This window comes from Ranitomeya variabilis, chromosome 1, assembly GCF_051348905.1.
Source record: "Ranitomeya variabilis isolate aRanVar5 chromosome 1, aRanVar5.hap1, whole genome shotgun sequence".
In the NCBI taxonomy this organism is placed as follows: Eukaryota; Metazoa; Chordata; class Amphibia; order Anura; family Dendrobatidae; genus Ranitomeya; species Ranitomeya variabilis.
The window spans coordinates 12,656,124-12,675,453 of NC_135232.1; the positions used below are offsets into that span (position 1 = coordinate 12,656,124).

The 19,330-nt window shown below is 45.9% G+C and overlaps 1 protein-coding gene and 1 pseudogene across 1 annotated transcript in view; both read right to left on the bottom strand.

Moving 5' to 3' along the window:
• Nucleotides 1-2,070: 2,070 nt before the first annotated feature.
• Nucleotides 2,071-2,820, bottom strand: LOC143793579 (uncharacterized; annotated as a pseudogene).
• Nucleotides 2,821-3,009: 189 nt separating this feature from the next.
• LOC143793525 (uncharacterized) overlaps nt 3,010-19,330 on the bottom strand; it is a 38,465-nt gene continuing 22,144 nt past the window's right edge. Inside the window, exons 2-9 of the mRNA XM_077280570.1 lie at nt 17,943-18,089; nt 17,446-17,625; nt 16,033-16,156; nt 13,196-13,293; nt 13,039-13,117; nt 12,837-12,934; nt 12,592-12,697; nt 3,010-4,438 (exon numbers count right to left, since the gene is read on the bottom strand). Of these exons, the coding sequence (XP_077136685.1) occupies nt 3,027-4,438; nt 12,592-12,697; nt 12,837-12,934; nt 13,039-13,117; nt 13,196-13,293; nt 16,033-16,156; nt 17,446-17,625; nt 17,943-18,032 (2,187 nt within the window). The 5' untranslated portion in view covers nt 18,033-18,089 and the 3' untranslated portion in view covers nt 3,010-3,026. The remainder of the gene's footprint in view (nt 4,439-12,591; nt 12,698-12,836; nt 12,935-13,038; nt 13,118-13,195; nt 13,294-16,032; nt 16,157-17,445; nt 17,626-17,942; nt 18,090-19,330) is intronic.

Genomic DNA, 19,330 nt, shown 5'->3' on the forward strand with positions numbered 1-19,330 from the left:
GACATTCGAATAAGATGACGGTCATCCCGGTCAGTGGAGTCGTTTTTGCCCTCTGCAGGTCTGTAGCTTCGTTGTCCCCAATGTCTACTGCTTGACCTTGTTGTAATAGACTGCCATCTTGGAAATTTTAAGGATGGAGGCAACATGACGCTCACTGTGTCTCTCTGCTAGTAAAGCCAGAATTAAGCCCTTCTTTTCCTCACTCAAGACTTTTCTTTTCAACTCCTTTGGCATGGTTAAAAGAAGTTTTATTCATTCCTATTACTTTTGGGATATTACTAGCACTTGTTTTGCCATGCAGCTTGTCCTCTTGCAAAAGGATTGTGAACACCACAGCGGTGTTTTTTATACTTTCCTTCGTTAAATAAGATTTGGTTCAGGTGATCACCTAATCAGAAGCACATTAAGTAGAATGAGGTGTACTCTGGTTGGAATTCAACTGAAACTGGAATGGAATGTCTGTCAGATATGTAGAGAAGCGGATTTTTATAAAATTGTGCAGTGGTCTCTTAATTTTTGCCAGAGCTGTGTGTCCCCTCAAATTTACTTCAAAAGTGTAGTGGTCTATAGACATACAGGTTTTGTAAATTTAACGGAAAAAAAAAAAAGAAAGATAGCTGCTAAGCTTTTAGCCCTTCTAACATCATAAAAAGTAATAAAAAAAATTATGATGAAAAGTAGGCTCGAAAGTAAATACTAACTATTGTGTGGACTGTTTTAAGGGCATAAAAATTCAAAGCTTGAAAATAGCATTTTTTTTTTTTTTTTTAAGTCTGACAATTTTAAGATCTTTCCAAATATAAATGCAAACTCCATCAACATAAATTTTGCGAAACAACATTTCAACCTTTCTGGGGAGATCTAAAACAAATTATCTAAATTACAAGGAAATGGAGGCTCATGATACACGATTCTACCAAGTATGGGATGCATTAAACTAGAAAATGTGTTCAGTGCACGGTCACCCTGAACTATAACGGATTAGCGGGTTATACCGCCATTCAATATAGTGCAGACTATAAGAGCATTGTCGGGAGAGGGAACGTGTGTGGGGTTGGGGAGGAGTAAGAGTGACAAGATGTACCCAAAAAAGCAACAAGGGGGCAGCAGAAATCTTTATTCGGTCACCATGTTGTACATGTGTGTGTCCATTTCCGGAAAGACCTTCCCGACCGTGATGTCTATGTACGAATGGGTAACAGTAGAAAATCAACTTAAGAAATTGACTTGGCAACAATTGAAAGAAATTTTGTACATGCTTTCATTAGGTTTAGTCTTTTTATGTTTCATATTCAAATATTAATGTTAACATACGATACAAAGTCTAGATAGAGTTTCACAACTTCTGACTCTCCTGCGCTGTATGTGATAATCTGAATACAGTAACAAACAAAGTTCATGGTGACAATTCAGCTTTACAGCATTAAAAGTAAATAAGGTTCCTCTGCTCCTCCCTGTATTGCTTTTTTCTACAAATTTCAGATTATTGTAGATAAATAAACTTTTGATGTTTTGCAGATCCAGATTAATTCTACTCAAAAGACAATATTATTGGCAGATAGGGCTCATGCATATGGCCTTATTCTCGATCAGAGTGCAGTCTGAGAAAACATCGGATCGCGCTTGGACAAATGTTTTATTAGGAGTACGTGCAGAAGTTAAATTTGATCCATGAACTGAGCTGCTTGAAAAAAAAAAATCACTATAAGCAGAGTTTGATCCAATCTTTGGAGTCAATGAGTGTGTATGCTAATGGGCTCCATTAGGATGATATCTGAGTGCAGTCTGATTTCCACAGCCTAACAGAATGGAGATATTTATTTCTCCATCTTCTCCTCTTCCGAGGCAATCGAATCACACTATGTTCACACTCTGATCAGAGTTTGAATTGCATAATTGCACTGATTCTCCCGGATGAGAGAATACATAGTTTTCTGCACCTGCCCTTAGTGTTATGTTTATTCTTTGGGAATAACCTGATACATTAATTTTTTTTTTGGTGCATTCACAACATTTTTCGCATTCTAAATAAGAATATGGTTTACTAGTAATGTAAATTCTTTAATAAGTTTAAAAATTTGATTTCCTTGTAAAACATTTTTCACATACAGAACATCAAAATGGCATCTCTCTTGTGTGACTTTCTTGATGATTCAGAAGATCTGCTTGCTGAGTAAAACATTTCCCACATTCTGAACATAAAAACGGTTTCTCTTCCTTGTGAATTTTCTGATGTTTAACAAAATCTGATTTATATGTAAAGCACTTTGCACATTCTGGACATGAAAACGGCTTCTCTCCTGTGTGGCTTCACTCATGTGTAAGAAGATTTGATTTATTCACAAAGCATTTTCCACATAGTGAACATGGAAACGGCTTCTCTCCTGTGTGACTTCGATGATGATCTTTAAGTTTGTTTTTTGTCATAAAATATTTCCCACATTCGGAACATGAATACGGTTTCTCCCCAGTGTGACTTTTCTGATTTTTAACAAGACTTGATTTATCTGTAAAACATTTCTTGCATTCTGAACATGAATATGGTTTTTCTCCTGTGTGAATTCGCCGATGTTTTGCAAGATCTGATTGATGTGTAAAACATTTCCCACATTCTGAACATGAATACGGCTTCTCTCCTGTGTGACTTCTCTGATGTTTAACAAGATCCGATTTACCTGTAAAGCACTTTCCACATTCTGAGCACATATATAGTTTCTCGCCTGTGTGAATTCTCTGATGTTTAACACAGTCCAATTGATAGATAAAACATTTTCCACATTCTGAACATGAATACGATTTCTCTCCTGTGACTTCGCTCATGTCTAACAAGACTTGCTTTACAAGTACTTTTTACGTAGAGAACATGAAAATGGCTTTTCACCTGTGTGAATTCTTTCATGTACAACAATACCTGATTTATCTGTAAATGACTTCCCACATAGCAAACATGAAAACGGCTTCTCCCCTGTGTGACTTCTTTCATGTCTAACAAGACTTGATTTATCTATAAATTGACTTCGAACATATCACAATGAAAATGGCTTCTCTCCTTTGTGACTTTTTTGATGTCTAACAAAATCTATTTTCCAGGCAAAGCATTTCTCACATTTTGAGCATGAATACGGCTTCTCTCCTGTGTGAATTCTTTGATGTTTAAGAAAATGTGATCTATCTGAAAAACTTTTTCCACATTCTGAACATGTATATGGCTTCTCCCCTGTGTGAATTCTCTGATGGTTAACAAGACTTGATTTATCTATAAATGACTTCCCACATTCTGAACAGGAATATGGTTTCTCTCCTGTGTGACTTCGCTGATGTCTAACAAAATTTACTTTCCAGATAAAGCATTTCCCACATTCTGAACATGAAAAAGTCTCTCCAGTGTGAGTCTGTTTATGTTTAACAAGATGTGATTTATCTGTAAAACATTTCCCACATTCTGAACATGAATATGGCTTCTCTCCTGTGTGACTTCTCTCGTGTGTAAGAAGATTTGATTTATTCTTAAAGCATTTTCCACATAGTGAACATGGAAACGGTTTCTCTCTTGTGTGACTTCGATGATGAACCCGAAGTTGGGTTTTTGTAATAAAACATTTCCCACACTGGGAACATAAAAATGGCTTTTCTCCAGTGTGAATTTTCTGATGTCTTGCAAGACCAGATGAATGTGTAAAGCATTTCCCACATTCTGAACATGAAAACGGCTTCTCTCCTGTGTGAATTCTCAGATGCTTTACAAGGTCTGATGGATGTGTAAAACATTTCCCACATTCTGAACATGAAAACGGCTTCTCTCCTGTGTGAATTCTCTGATGTTTAACTAAATCTGATTTACCTGTAAAGAATTTTCCACAGTCTGAACATATATACAGATTCTCACCTGTATGAATTCTCTGATGTTTAACACAATCTGGTTGACAAGTAAAACATTTTCCACATTCGGAACAAGAATACGGTTTCTCCCCTGTGTGACTTTTTTCATGTCTAATGAGACCTGATTTTACTGTAAAACACTTACCACATACTGAACATGAAAATGGCTTCTCTCCTTTGTGAATCCTTTCATGCACAACAAGAGATGATTTAAACACAAAACTTTTCCCACATTGCAAACAGGAGTATGGTTTCTCCCCTGTGTGAATTCTTCTATGTGTATGAAGACTTGATCTTCTTGTAAAGTATTTTCCACACTGACCACATTGAAACTTGTTGCCCACTTTCTGATCTGGACTTGTGGCAACAATCTGAGATTGGTGAGGAGAAGATTCCTCATGATTAGTGGGTTTATGTGTTACATCTGTACTGTAGAGTCCTAGATTTACATCAGGGGTAATTAGATTTTCTTCTGAAGAGTGCAGCTTCATGTAGTCATCTTCTAGCTTATAATTTAGCAGGAAAATGACGTTTCCCTCAGAATTCCTAATGAGATTTTCTGTTAAAATTAAAGGGAGATTTTGTAGGTGTCTTTAACCAAAGTAGATATAACATTGCTATAAAGCTGGACAAACAATGGTAGTTTTTGATGCAGTCAGAGTTACAATTTTTGACCCGGCATGAAGGAGAAGTACACACCATTCTTTTTTAATACAATCCTAACTTTAAAACTACCCAAAAAACCCTGCATGTGTGATTTTATCCCTATAAAACCTTGTTTAGCATATTACAATGTATCAATGACAAAGGTTAAGATTCTGATCTACATCCAGCAACACCTTCATTACATAAATCTATAAACAATAAAACTCAAGGAATTGAGAAGTGCTTCACGAGACAGACTCAAAGATGTTGAACTTATTGTCATTTTATTTTTCTCTACAATAAAAACAATTGCACAAATCAACATTATTCATGCATGTTTTTAGATTTCATTTCTTTGTTGTTTCTTTCTAATGTGACAAAATTTAGATGGGCCGTTTTTTTTCTTAAATACTCTCCTTTTAAAAGCCATAGCACTATTATTTTTCTATTTGCTTGGCTGAAGATTTATTATTTAGCTTTTATCATTTTGGGAGGAAAAGGAAGAGAATATGCAAAAAAAGGAGATTTTTGTGTACTCACCGTAAAATCTCTTTCTCTTAGCCTCTAATTGGGGGACACAGGACCATGGGTGTTATGCTGCTGTCCACTAGGAGGCGACACTATGCATAATCTGAAAAAGATTAACTGTGGCTCCTCCTGTGCAGTATACACCCCTGGACGGCATCAGCCTTCTCCAGTTTTGTGCCAAAGCAGTAGGAGGAACGTAACATGAATAACATAATTATGCCTGTAAGAAGGCAACTATGTACGAGCTCAAGAAACAATATGAGAACTCAACAGTTACAACAGCCCGGAAAGGGCAACAGGGTGGGAGCTGTGTCCCCCAATTAGAGGCTAAGAGAAAGAGATTTTACGGTGAGTACACAAAAATCTCCTTTACTCTGTCGCCTCATTGGGGGACACAGGACCATGGGACGTCCTAAAGCAGTCCCTGGGTGGGAAGCAATGGACGAATATTGTGCAGACAGGCCCGTACACTTAGGGCACCGCCGCCTGCAGGACACATCTACCCAGGCTCACTGAGGACTGGGTATGAACCCTGTAGTGTTTAGTAAATGTGTGTAAGCTAGTCCAAGTGGCCGCCTTACACACTTGTTGTGCCGAAGCCTGGTGCCGAATGGCCCAGGAGGCCTCTACCGCCCGTGTAGAGTGTGCCGTAATACCGGCTGGAAGAGGAGGATTCTTAAGGCGGTACGCCTCTTGTATGGTGGATTTGATCCACCTGGCAAGAGTAGCTTTTGGAAGCTGGCCTACCCTTGTGGCCGCCTTCCAGAAGGAGGAAAGGAGAATCAGACCTCCGGAAGGACGCAGTCCTAGACACGTATATACGCAAAGGCCTGACAAGGTCAAGCGTATGCAGAGCCTTCTCCACTCTATGAACCGGAACCGGACAAAGGGATGGTAGTGAAATTTCCTCATGGAGGTGGAAGTCTGACACAACCTTCGGAAGGAAGGATGGGACCGTACGAAGAACTACCTTGGCCTGGTGACAAGCCAGGAAAGGCCGTCTGCATGAGAGTGCTGTCGGTTCAGACACCTTGCGTAGCGAGGTGAGTGCCACCAGGAAAAAAAACACCTTCTGGGAAAGAAGGCGGAGCGGGACCTCCTTAAGGGGTTCGAAGGGTGGTTCCTGCAATGCTGTCAGGACCAGGATGAGGTCCCACGTTTCTAGTGGTCGTCTGTAGGGGGGAACCAATCGGGGAACCCCCTGAAGGAAAAGGCCTTACTTGCGGCTTGGTAGCAATGCGCTTTTGGAAAAAGCACTGAGAGGGCTGACACCTGGCTTTAGGCGAGCCCAATGACAGACTGGCTTCCAGACCCGCTTGGAGAAAACCAAGAGCTTTGGGTAGGGAATAAGGGAGTGGAACCTAGCCACGAGATTCGCACCAGGTAAAGAAAACTTTCCAGGTACGGTAATACATCTTGGCAGAGGCTGATTTCCGTGCTCTGATCATGGTTGCAACGACCTCTGTCGAGAACCCTGCCTGGGTTAGAACCCAGGTCTCAAGGGCCACGCCATCAAGTTGAGAGCCCTTGAGTTCTGGTGGTAGAACGGCTCTTGTGATAGAAGATCGTGGCGGTCGGGGAGACGCCAGGGGGCGTCTGCTGTGAGTTGTACGATGTCGGCGTACCATGTGCGTCTGGGCCAGTCCGGTGCAATGAGGATAGTTGAAACTCCCTCTTGTTTGATCTTCCTCACCCTCTGGATATCAGGGGGAGAGGTGGAAAAAATATACAGAAGCTGGAACTGAGTCCAGTCCTGAACCAGAGCGACTGCTCCGAGCGACCGCGGATCGTGAGTTCAGGCAATGAAGTTGGAGACCTTGGCATTGAAATGGGATGCCATTAGGTCCACATCCGGGGTCCCCCAGCGGAGACAGATCTGATGAAAAATTTCGGGATGGAGAGACCACTCTCCCGAGTCTATTCCTTGTCGGCTGAGGAAGTCTGCTTCCCAGTTGTCCACACCCGAACGTGGACCGCCGAAGGACCGACCCTGTGTCCTCCGCCCAGCGGAGGACATATGACACTTCCCGCGTCGCTTGGGTACTGCGGGTCCCCCCTTGATGAGTCACATATGCCACAGTCGTGGTATTGTCCGACTGTATCCTGATGTAAGAGGCTGCCAGTAAGTGATGGAAAGCCCTCAATGCCAGAAGGATGGCACGAATTTTCAGGATGTTGATGGGCATGGACGCTTCCGCTGAGGACCACTTGCCCAACAGGAGCCCACAGCTGAGTCGGGGTCCCTGGATGCAGGCGCAGTGTGCTGGCCTATTGCTTGGAGGTGTAGGATGCTGCCTGTACAGGCCCTACCTGAGGTGTCTCAACCTATACCCCCAGAGAGGGAAAGGGAAGGTGCTATTGTCACCTTCAGGGGCCTTTATCCTCGCCTCGACCTCAACCCAGAAACCAAAAGGAATTGGGGAAGGGAGTCTCGACTTCGAACCAGCACCCGAGGGACTGGGGAAGGAGCAGCATGGGGAATAGCCATCTCAACTTCAACTGGGCACCCCATAATAGGGGGCCGAGGAAGGAGCCATGCCGGAAGTCTCACAAGAGACCCTCTTTTCTTCATCTGCTAGTCGGAGGGCCAGTGCCTTGTCCTTGGGAAGGAGCACTAGACCCCTGGAAGTGTTGAATAACATTCCCAGGAAGGTCAGGGACTGACTCGGAGTTGGTGATGACTTTGTAGGTTGATTAACCAGCCCATACGACTGAGAGTATCGGTTGTGATTGAGACGCTGAGCTCGCAAACCTTGAAGGTGGGAGCCTTGATGAGTAGATCGTCCAGGTATGGAACGACTACTATGCCTCTGGAATGCAGGACGTCCATGGTTGCTGCCATGACCTTGGTGACACTCTGGGAGCCGTGGCGAGTCCAAAGGGGAGAGCCACGAATTCGTAGTGGTCCTGGCCTATTGCGAACCTGAGAAACCTCTGATGGGCAGGTGCAATGGGTATATGCAGGTATGCGTCTTGTATGTCTATGGAGGCGAGATATTCTCCCTTCTCCATGGACGCAGTGATGGACCGAAGGGACTCCATGCGGAAGTGACGGACCCGTACATATTTGTTAAGCTGTTTTAGGTCTAGTATGGGCCGTACGCTGCCTCCTTTCTTGGGAACTACGAACAGAGTGGAGTAGAACCCTCGGAAGCGGTCGGTCGTGGGTACCGGTACTCTGACTCCTGATTAATAAAGCGAGGAGACCGCTTGGTGGTAGGCTCGAGCCTTGGCTGGCAGTTTTGGGGGGACAGAGAGGAAGAACCTGTCCGGTGGGTTGGAGGTGAAGTCTATTTTGTATCCGGAAGACACTAGTTCCATGACCCACCTGTCTTCTGTAATAGGCAGCCATACTTGATGAAAGAGCAAAAGTCGGTCGCCTACCGGTGTGGTGTCTTCCGGAGTCCGTAAGTCATGAGGAAGAGAAAGTCTGAGATTTTCCTCCTCTGGGCTTAGACTGGCCTGCTTTTGACTGCCAGGTCTTGTCCGACCTTTGCGTCGATCGTGAGTTGTCCCTGCGTGGGGAACGGTTACGATTTTGTACTGGACGTGAGACGGACCAGCCGGAGGAATTCCGAAAGGATCGGAATCGAGTTTGGTTACGCTTCTGGTAAGTGCGTTTAGGTTTCAGTTGGGGAAGAGAAGTACTCTTACCCCCTGTGGCGTTGGATATCATAGTATCCAACTGTTCACCGAAAAGTCTCCCACTGAGGTAGGGGAGGTGCGTGAGGGACTTCTTTGAGGCTGCGTCCGCTTTCCATTCCCGCAGCCAGAGGATACGCCTGATGGGGTTTGATGCTATCCCCGCGACTCCCCTTGCTGAAACCAGAGCTGCATGGAGCATGTAATCTGCTACAACTGCAATTGAACCGCTTGGTCCGACAGTTGAGGAGCGGATGCTTGGAAGGCTTGTAGATTCTTTGCCCAGGCCAGGATGGCCTTGGCAGCCCAAGCTGAAGCGAACGCAGGAGCCATGGATGCCCTTGCTGCCTTGAAAATTGAACGAGCCATGCGTTCTACCTGCCAGTCTGCTGCGTCCCTGAGGGTTGAGCTATCTGGCGGTGTAAGGAGGGTCTGTGCTGCCAGCCTAGAGACTGGGGGATCCACTTCAGGTGGATCTGTCCATTCCTTGGTGTCCTTCTGTGGGAAGGGGCACCTCGCCTCCAGATATTTGCGATTAGCGAATTTTTTCTCAGGCTGTGAGAGCCGTTTTTTTTTTTTTTTTTTTTTTTTTTTTTTTTAAGGATCGCCTTAAACTCTGGTGGTTAGAGAAAACCTTAGGCGGCTTCAGAGGTCCTTCAAAGGAAGTCTGATGTTCCGGGGCCTCTGATGGCGGATCAGAAATGACCAGCACCCGATGGATGGACGATATTATGTCCTCAACTAGCGCTGTATTGCTAGGAGGGATTGGGATCAGGGACCCCTCCGTTTCTCTGTCTGAGTCAGAGACGCAGATGCCTTCCGAATCCTGTGTATCACTGAGGCGTCCCCTGCTAGGTGAGCAGGGGAGGAGACCTTCTCTGGTTGGGGATTGCGGAGATCTGCATTGTCTGTCCCTGGAATGGGACGGTCTAGATGACCTGGAGCAACGGTGTCTCTCCCTAGAGGGGGATGACCGTGTGCTATGGGATGACGCAGATGGACTTGATGTATGGATCCGCTTGCGTCGTGACCTAGACGTGGATGTGCCAGGGGCATCTTGTTCCTGAGTCAAGCTCTCCCTTTGCTGGGTAACGTTCATAGCCGGGGCATGACCCTGCAGAGCCTGAAGCAATGTGGAAGTTAGGTTATCTATAGACTGCGTCATAGATTGCGATATCTGAGTAGCCCATTCCGGTGTGGCATTAGACACCGAGGCATTGGCAGGGGCTTCTTGTGTGACACAGTAGTTTGTATACAGTTCTGACAATGCGGGTACGTGCTACTACTGGGGAGAGCGGTCCCGCAGGCTGTGCAGAATGCATAATAGCAGTTCTGCCTGGTTCTCTTAGACCTTGAGCCCGGCATAGTGCACAGAGTGCAGAAGTGTGCCAGCAGATGGACCTTACAGGGGTAGAGAACCTACAGGGGAGCCTTATAGGTAATATGGATTCACAGCTGAGTAAAGATAACCCAGCTGTGATCTTACCCCACCAGTGTACCCCTAGGTCCAGCGCCGAAAATCCACAGTCTTGTGCCCCCCGGAGACTGGCTGCCTGGTCCTGGTCCTGCAGACCGGGAGATGCAGGGTTAATCTGCAGCCGAAAATGGCTGCAGAGACAGAGGAGGAGAAGGGGGCGGAGAGCTGGAAAAAGGCGGCAAGGCTATAAAAAACCCGCCCTTTCTGTCTTGATCCGCCCCTTGTATGACACTGTAGAGTGTCATATTTGTCATCCGGGGGGCGGAGAGGAGGCTGCTGCTTCAGCTAGGCCGAAGCCGGGGCCTAAATTAGATGCCTGAGGCCCAGAAGGGCTCCAGGCCGGCGCGAAAGTCCGGGAGGGGGTCGGATCTGAACCGGACCCCTCCGGATTTGAAGGCAGGATGGCGGTGGGGCTATAAGCGGAAGGGGGAGCCCGGCTGGGGTCCCCCTGAGGCAGTATAGAGCTGGTGCTGCCGCAGAGACAGGGACGCAGGGAGCCCTGTGTCTGTATGTGCCATGCCTGCCTGCACTCCCCCCGGCCTCAACAGGAGCCCGCAGCTGGGCTGGGGTCCCTGGATGCAGGCGCAGTGTGCTGGCCCATTGCTGGGAGCTGTAGGATGCTGCCTGTACAGGCCCTACCTGAGGTGTCTCAACCTAATACCCCCAGAGGGGGATAGGGAGGGTGCTTTTGTCACACCTTCAGGGGCCTTTATCCTCGCCTCGACCTCAACCCAGAAACCAAAAGGAATTGGGGAAGGAGGGGGGTCTCGACTTCGAACCAACACCCGAGAGGTTGGGGAAGGAGCAGCATGGGGAATAGCCATCTCAACTTCAACTGGGCACCCCATAATAGGGGGCCGAGGAAGGAGCCATGCCGGGAGTCTCACAGGAGACCCTCTTTTCTTCATCTGTAATCCCATCGGAAAACGGGAAACTGGAGAAGGCTGATGCCGTCCAGGGGTGTATACTGCACAGGAGGAGCCACAGTTAATCTTTTTCAGATTATGCATAGTGTCGCCTCCTAGTGGACAGCAGCATAACACCCATGGTCCTGTGTCCCCCAATGAGGCGACAGAGTAAAATGTAATGCTACCAATGTTTCTTACACTTTTTATTCTTTTACTGCTTACAGTATTGTTAGGTTTTTGGACTATAGTTTTTTTAAAATGCTTTTTACCTTCACAAAAGAAGTTTTATTTTCATGATTGTTATAAGTAAATAATCCACTTTCCATTTTTTTTTATATTTTCTTTTCTTTATATATTTATAATTTAACAATTTTTTCTGTCCTACTAGAGGATTTAAAGGGAAGCCATCATCAGAAAATGATCTATTGTTTAAATACTTTTTTGTGTTAAATGTATTTTTAGCAATTGTTTTTTTCCCGTATCATATTTCTGTAGTGAAAGAAAAAGAAGAAATCTTGCATTTTTCACACTGACCACTGGGGCTTTTAAGACTGTAACTTCCTGTTGCTTCAGCAAACACTACTCGTACATTAGCCACAATGGTCGGACCCTGACCCTATCTTTTATATATCTAAAGGCCCCGTCTCACATAGCGAGATCGCTAGCGAGATCGCTGCTGAGTCACAAGTTTTGTGACGCAACAGCGACCTCAGTAGCGATCTCGCTATGTGTGACACGTACCAGCGATCAGGCCCCTGCTGTGAGATCGCTGGTCGTGTCGGAATGGCCTGGACCTTTTTTTGGTCGTTGAGGCCCCGCTGACATCGCTGAATCGGTGTGTGTGACACCGATCCAGCGATGTCTTCACTGGTAACCAGGGTAAACATCGGGTTACTAAGCGCAGGGCCGCGCTTAGTAACCCGATGTTTACCCTGGTTACCAGCGTAAATGTAAAAAAAACCAAACAGTACATACTCACCATCTGATGCCCGTCAGGTCCCTTGCCGTCTGCTTCCTGCTCTGACTGAGTGCCGCCGTACAGTGAGAGCAGAGCGCAGCAGTGACGTCACCGCTGCGCTCTGCTCTCACTGTACGGCGGCTCAGTCAGAGCAGGAAGCAGACGGCAAGGGACCTGACGGACACCGAAAGGCGAGTATGTACTGTTTGTTTTTTTTGGTAACCAGGGTAAACATCGGGTTACTAAGCGCGGCCCTGCGCTTAGTAACCCGATGTTTACCCTGGTTACCCGGGTGCTGCAGGGGGACTTCGGCATCGTTGAAGACAGTTTCAACGATGCCAAAGTCGTTCCCCTGATCGTTGGTCGCTGGAGAGAGCTGTCTGTGTGACAGCTCCCCAGCGACCACACAGCGACTTACCAACGATCACGGCCAGCTCGTATCGCTGGTCGTGATCGTTGGTAAATCGCTATGTGAGACGGGGCCTTTAAGGATAGTGTTATTGTGAAAGGAGTGACACTGTGACATCACCTAAATAATAGGTCATTTTACATACCTGTGGAAACGACTGGAACTTTCTCTCTCTCGACAGTCAGACATGATTGATCTCCCTTACTCCTCTCTTCTTCATCCTCCACTTTAATATTTGTCAGGTCTTCCCCCTGATATATCAGATGTAACATTCAGTACAATACAGGAGACAGGAAGGAAAAAAGAAAAAAAAGGAAGAGATCAAGATAAGAAATCAACAAACTTCCCCCTGCTTTATACAGATGCGGTACAGGGCTCAGCGCCGTCTACCTCATGATCCTCCGGGATGTTGTGATTCTCCTCTGGACAGTCCTGGGGATACAGAGGACGGCGACATCTCTCTGGTGGATTTATTTCCACTAGTCCATCTGTAGGAGACACACAGTGATGGAATAGGTTGTGTCATGTGGTGATGAGATGATGGGAGTAGTAGTAGGTGACCACAGCACACATGACAGTCTCCCCTCCTCACCCTGCTGATCGGCCCATAAATCCATTGTTTCTTCTCCTTCATCGATAACCTCAACCTTAATATCAATCAGATCTTCACCCTAAAAAGAAAAATGTAAGATGAGCTCAGGTCCCATCACTTCATGGTCAGATGTTGTGGGGGCTTCAGTGTCATCTACCTGATGATCCTCCGGGATGTTGTGATTCTCCTCCGGACAGTCCTGGGGATACAGAGGACGGGGACATCTCTCTGGTGGATTTCTCCTCCTGGATCCATCTGTGGAGACACACAGTGATGGAATAGATGACCTTCCATATATCTATATACCCGACACAGTGATCGAATACTTGACCTGCCGTGTATATATCAGACATGGCTCTAAACACCATTAACTTCTTGTTTCTATGATAGGGTTCTCTCCTCCTGTGTCTGAAAAACCTCCAAGGTGTCACAGAAAGCTGCACATTAATATAACTCAACTTTCTTTTTCCTTTGAGTTATTCCCTTCTTCTAAGAAGGTGCTGTTATGGCAAATTATATATATATATATATATATATATATATATATATATATATATATATATATATATATATATATATATATATATATATATATATATATATATATATATATATATATATATATATATATATATATTCAGAACGATGTAAAAACGTCAGGTGTGGAAAAAAATGCAGAGTAAGAAGCTTTCAAAGAGAAGTGATCAATTAGTTTTAGCAATTAATAGAATGCAAAGTGAATGAAGAAAAGAGAAATGTAAATCCGACCAATATTTGTTGACCGCACGTCGCCTTCATTACTTCTCGGTCACTTGTACGGTTAGAGATTTTGTAGGATTACAGTCAAGTGTACAAGTAACCAATTGTACCAGATAGATGATTATGATCATTATTTTCATATGAGGGTTGAAGCCCGGTCATTAACTGAAACAGACACAGCTGTGTGGGAGGCTTAATGCTGAATGAAGCACAAACCACTGCTACAAAAGGTGAGGATGTGGAAGACAGTTTCAGGACATACCTCATGACGAAATTGAGCACAGAAAGAAGATGCAAAGTAGTTATACAACATCAGCAAGGTCTCTCCCAGTTAAAGAATTCACAGCAGAGTTTCAAAATGTGTTTCTCAACATATTTTGAAGAAACATCAAAAAATATAAAACGGTAAGAACCGTAGACGCAGTAGTCAGCCAAGGGAACTTAGTGCAGCAGATGAAAGATACATAATGAAGATGACCAGCAGTGCCATCAGCTCAGAACTGGCAGCAACCAGTGGAACCAGCTACTGCTGTAGTAGTCTGCCCAGAATTGGTCTTCATGGAAAAATTGTGACCAAAAGAGCAAATCCTTCCACACTGAGGCAAGGCTAAGCTAAAGTATGCAAAGGAACATAGGAATCGGTGAGGTAGGTGTGTGTGTGTGTGTGTGTGTGTGTGTGTGTGTGTGTGTGTGTGTGGGTGTGGGTGGGGGATTTTCAAGGCAGAAAAATAACAGAAGATCTCTGGAATGAGGTGTAAAATGTGAAATATTCAGATGTAACATAAGGTCTGGAGAGCAGCACTATAATAATGATATAAGAATGAGGGTCTGCAGGAACAGTGACGCACAGTGGAGGGCTTGTCTGCGGCTCCATCTCAGCACATGGAGTTGTGGATTTGGTCAGGATTAGTGGTGTCCTCAACGCTGAGAAATCCAAGAGATACTTCTCCATCATGTGATCCCATCAGAGAGGCGTCTGATCGGCTCCAAATTTATTCTCATCAAAAATAACAGGCAGAAGTCGTGAGACTGCTAACACAGCCTCAGCGAATGCACTCAGGCAAACATTCACGGTGGACTACCAGATATAGTGGTGCTCAGCGTGAGGTAAGACAGTAGAAAACTGTGAGGAAAAAGCATGAAAAGCTAAGTAACAGCATCACTCACCACTGCTACGTAAAAAAGCAGCACTTCGTCATGGTCGTCACATGAGGAGTCAAAGAGGTAAGTAAGCTACAGCTGTTCCAAGTAAACTACTAACAGCCTGAAGAAGAGCAGTTCACGTGAAACAGCTGTCGCTTACTTACCTCTTCATGTCTCCTCTCCTCATGTGACCACCACAATACAATGCTGCCAAATTTATTCTGCAGCCGGGCAATGACCCCCAACATCCAGCCAATGTCATTAAGAATGAAGAGTCCTATCTGTGATCCCGTCTGTCTGGGATCACATGAAGAGACAGAAGGATCTGCACAAGCCTCTTACACAGAAGATCTGGAGTCAGGTCTCCAAGATGTTTGGAGCAACCTTGATGCCTTGTTCACCAGATACAGAGGCAACTAGGGAGATCACCAAAAACTGATTATGGAGGCAACGGACAGTCACCATGTACGGATGATGGAGGTGAAGGGCAGCCACCAGATACTGATGATGGATGCGATGGGCAGTGATCACATAGCGATGACGGAGGCGACGAGCGGTCATTGGATACTGATGACGGAGGCAACAGGGGGTCACCAGATATCGATGATGGAGGTGACGGGCAGTCTCCAGATACTGATGATGGAGGCGACGAGCGGTGACCAGATCCTGATGGGATTTACATTTCTCTTTTGTTCACTCACTTTGCATTTTGTTCCTTGAATGTAAGGCTTTTCCAGCAGAACAGCTTCATCACAAACACAGATGTCCATAATCACCAGACCGCATACTACTGATAATGCCGCCCGATCCTAGAGAACAGATTTCCACATGATCGTGGTGCTGCGCATGGTCCCACATGGAAAATCTATCTCACAAATTTCTGTGACTGCTCCACTCATATCAGACCGACAAATGCTAAAGGGACCGTCATACAGCGAATGGAAACATTTCACATGAATGGCAAAATTAGGGCTCGGATTTAATATAAAAGATACATTTTAAGTGTTTCTACATCACATGAAACTGCACATCGGCCTGTGCCCACAGTAATGGGAAACAACACACTACTAACTTATAAGTCACGTGTCTCACCTCGTGGTGTAAGAGGCCGGAGCTCCTCCATCATCACGTCCTGGTACCGATCCTGGTGTCCTTCTAGATACTCCCACTCCTCCATGGAGAGATAGACAGCGACGTCCTGACACCTTATAGGAACCTGACAACAACCACACCGTCATCACCCAGAATCCTCCAGTGCTGTATAATGTCCCAGCAGTCACCTCTCCGCTCATCACCCAGAATCCTCCAGTGCCGTCCTGTATAATCTCCCAGCAGTCACCTCTCCGCTCATCACCCAGAATCCTTCAATCCTGTATAATGTCCCAGCAGTCACCTCTCTGCTCATCACCCAGAATCCTCCAGTGCTGTCCTGTATAATGTAACAGCAGTCACCTCACCACTCATTACCCAGAATCCTCCAGTGCCATCCTGTGTAATGTACCAGCACTCACCTCTCCGCTCATCACCCAGAATCCTTCAGTGCCGTCCTGAATAATGTCCCAGCTGCCACCTCTACGCTCATCACCCAGAATCCTCCAGTCCTGTATAATGTCCCAGCAGTCACCTTTTCGCCCATAACCCAGAAGCCTCCAGTCCTGTATAATGTCTCAGCTGTCACCTCTCCGCTCATCACCCAGAATCCTCCAATGCTGTATAATGTCCCAGCAGTCACCTCTCCGCTCATCACCCAGAATCCTCCAGTCCTGTATAATGTCCCAGCAGTCACCTCTCCGCTCATCACCCAGAGTCCTCCAGTCCCGTCCTGTATGTCTCAGCAGTCACCTCTCCGCTCATCACCCAGAATCCTCCAGTCCTGTATAATGTCCCAGCAGTCACCTCTCCGCTCATCACCCAGAGTCCTCCAGTCCCGTCCTGTATAATGTCTCAGCAGTCACCTCTCCGCTCATCACCCAGAGTCCTCCAGTCCCGTCCTGTATAATGTCCCAGCAGTCACCTCTCCGCTCATCACCCAGAGTCCTCCAGTCCCGTCCTGTATAATGTCCCAGCAGTCACCTCTCCGCTCATCACCCAGAATCCTCCAGTCCTGTATAATGTCCCAGCAGTCACCTCTCCGCTCATCACCTAGACTCCTCCAGTGCTGTATAATGTCCCAGCAGTAACCTCTCCGCACATCACCCAGAATCCTCCAGTCCTGTATAATGTCCCAGCAGTCACCTCTCCGCTCATCACCCAGAATACTCTAGTCCTGTATAATGTCTCAGCAGTCACCTCTCCGCTCATCACCCAGAATCCTCCAGTGCTGTATAATGTCCCAGCAGTCACCTCTCCGCACATCACCCAGAATTCTCCAGTCCTGTATAATGTCCCAACAGTCACCGCTCCGCTCATCACCCAGAATCCTCCAGTCCTGTATAATGTCCCAGCAGTCACCTCTCCGCTCTTCACCCAGAATCCTCCAGTGCTGTATAATGTCCCAGCAGTCACCTCTCTGCTCAGCAGCTCAATCATCTTGTTGCTGAGCTCCAGGATCTTCTTGTTCCTCTCATGTAGCAGGGAGTGCGGGGGAGGCTCTGTGATGGGGCCCGGGCTCCGCCCTCCTGACTCCTGGAGATGGATGATGGGAGTCACACCGTCCCCCGGTGTCCTCCTCACTATTGTGTACTCCTGTGTATGGAGAGAGACACTTAGGGAGAAGAATTCCTTCCCGACTCCAGATCTGACAATCAGTAGAAATCCCGGGATCAATAACCGTCTCCAGTAATCTGGGGCCATAACCGGGAATATTATTCCCCCCCGGACAGACATCCCGGCCCCTCTACAGCTCTTATAGGGAATCCCCATGACAATTCCTCTGGGCAGAGAGCTCCACACAATCACTGCTCTTACAGTAAAGAATCCTTCTCTCTATTCTGGATTTCCTCCTCCCGATGTCGGACTTGTCACAGAACACAATAAAGCTGATAGAAATGTAGAGGAGTTACCTCTCCGCTCAGCAGGGAGATGATCTCCAGGGCCAAGTGGAATAATCTTCTGGTGGTCTCATCCCTGTCCTCGTCCATCCTCGGGGTCATTCAGGAGGAGGAGGGATGAGCACTGGATCAGCTGGAGGGATCTCGTCCTGCCGGCGTCTTCATGATGAAGGAGAAGATGGAAATCACAGGGGATGATATAACGTGAGATCCAGAACCACGGTCACTGAGCAGTGAGAGGATCAGGTTCTCCGAGCCGTCACCACATGGATTATAGGAGGATTCACAATACGGACATTTAGGTCATAGTAAAAGGATAATGAATAATGGACAGATGCAGAACCCCTCCACAGGATAACCCATAACTACCTGACAGACGTGGGTAGCACCGCTAGGTGGTGAGGCTCGGCTGTGGGGAGACTCCTATAGTGAATGGACAGATGCGCACACATGCAGCAATCTCTCTACTCATTCTCTGCTCGGATGCACCAACTTGCTCACAAGGAGCGCTGAGAACTCTGTTCTCCACATAGGTGCGGGTCTAATAACTATACATATACGGTATAGACAAAGTTTAGGCATTTTTATTTAGTGTGGTGAATTCCATTAAAAATGAATAATAAAAACACCGCCAAAATTGTTCCTGCCATTGTGCTTTGCAATGTTCAGAAGATCCATACAAATGAAGGGAGAAGAATGCGCAAACACCTCTTGTTTCTAGGGGCAGGTGACATGGACAGTTCTGGAGATAGAGGAGGGCTCCGCAGACTTAGGTAATGTCCTGTGCATATGGCATCAATGTCCTAGATTGGAAAAACCTTTTAGAAACTTATGAGTGACCTGAATGTAGTCGACCTCTAGAGAGTTTACTAGTCGCTGGAAGACACTAAGTCACAACAGTTACTCCGCAATCATATTATCCTGCCATACCGTCTGCCCATGGTCAGCTAAATTCTCCAGAGAAATTTCTGAATTTCCCATCATACTGGATTCTACAATGCTGAGGACACATGGAAGGACATAAAATGTACCCTTGGGGGAATCATAACAGAGCATAGGTCTTGCCTTAAACAGTTGAGGTCGGAGAAGCCTTTGGGGAAGAGGGCAATTATCAAATTTATAGGGCATCACCAATAGAGCCCCTTCTGACACATCGGCAGGGGAAAGGTGAGAGATAAAATCCCAAACATTTTGGATCAGAAAATACAGAGAAAACCTGAAAAAATGCTTTACTGAATAAGGAGGCAAAAGCAAAGCTGGCTCAGTAGAGTCACTCTTGGCCGACATCTTGGGTCATATATTCGGTCTCTCATTTCCTCCGCAAACATGAACATCCATGATTAACAATATCCTAATCAAAATCATGTCTCAAACACATTACAATAATAAAATTCACTAAC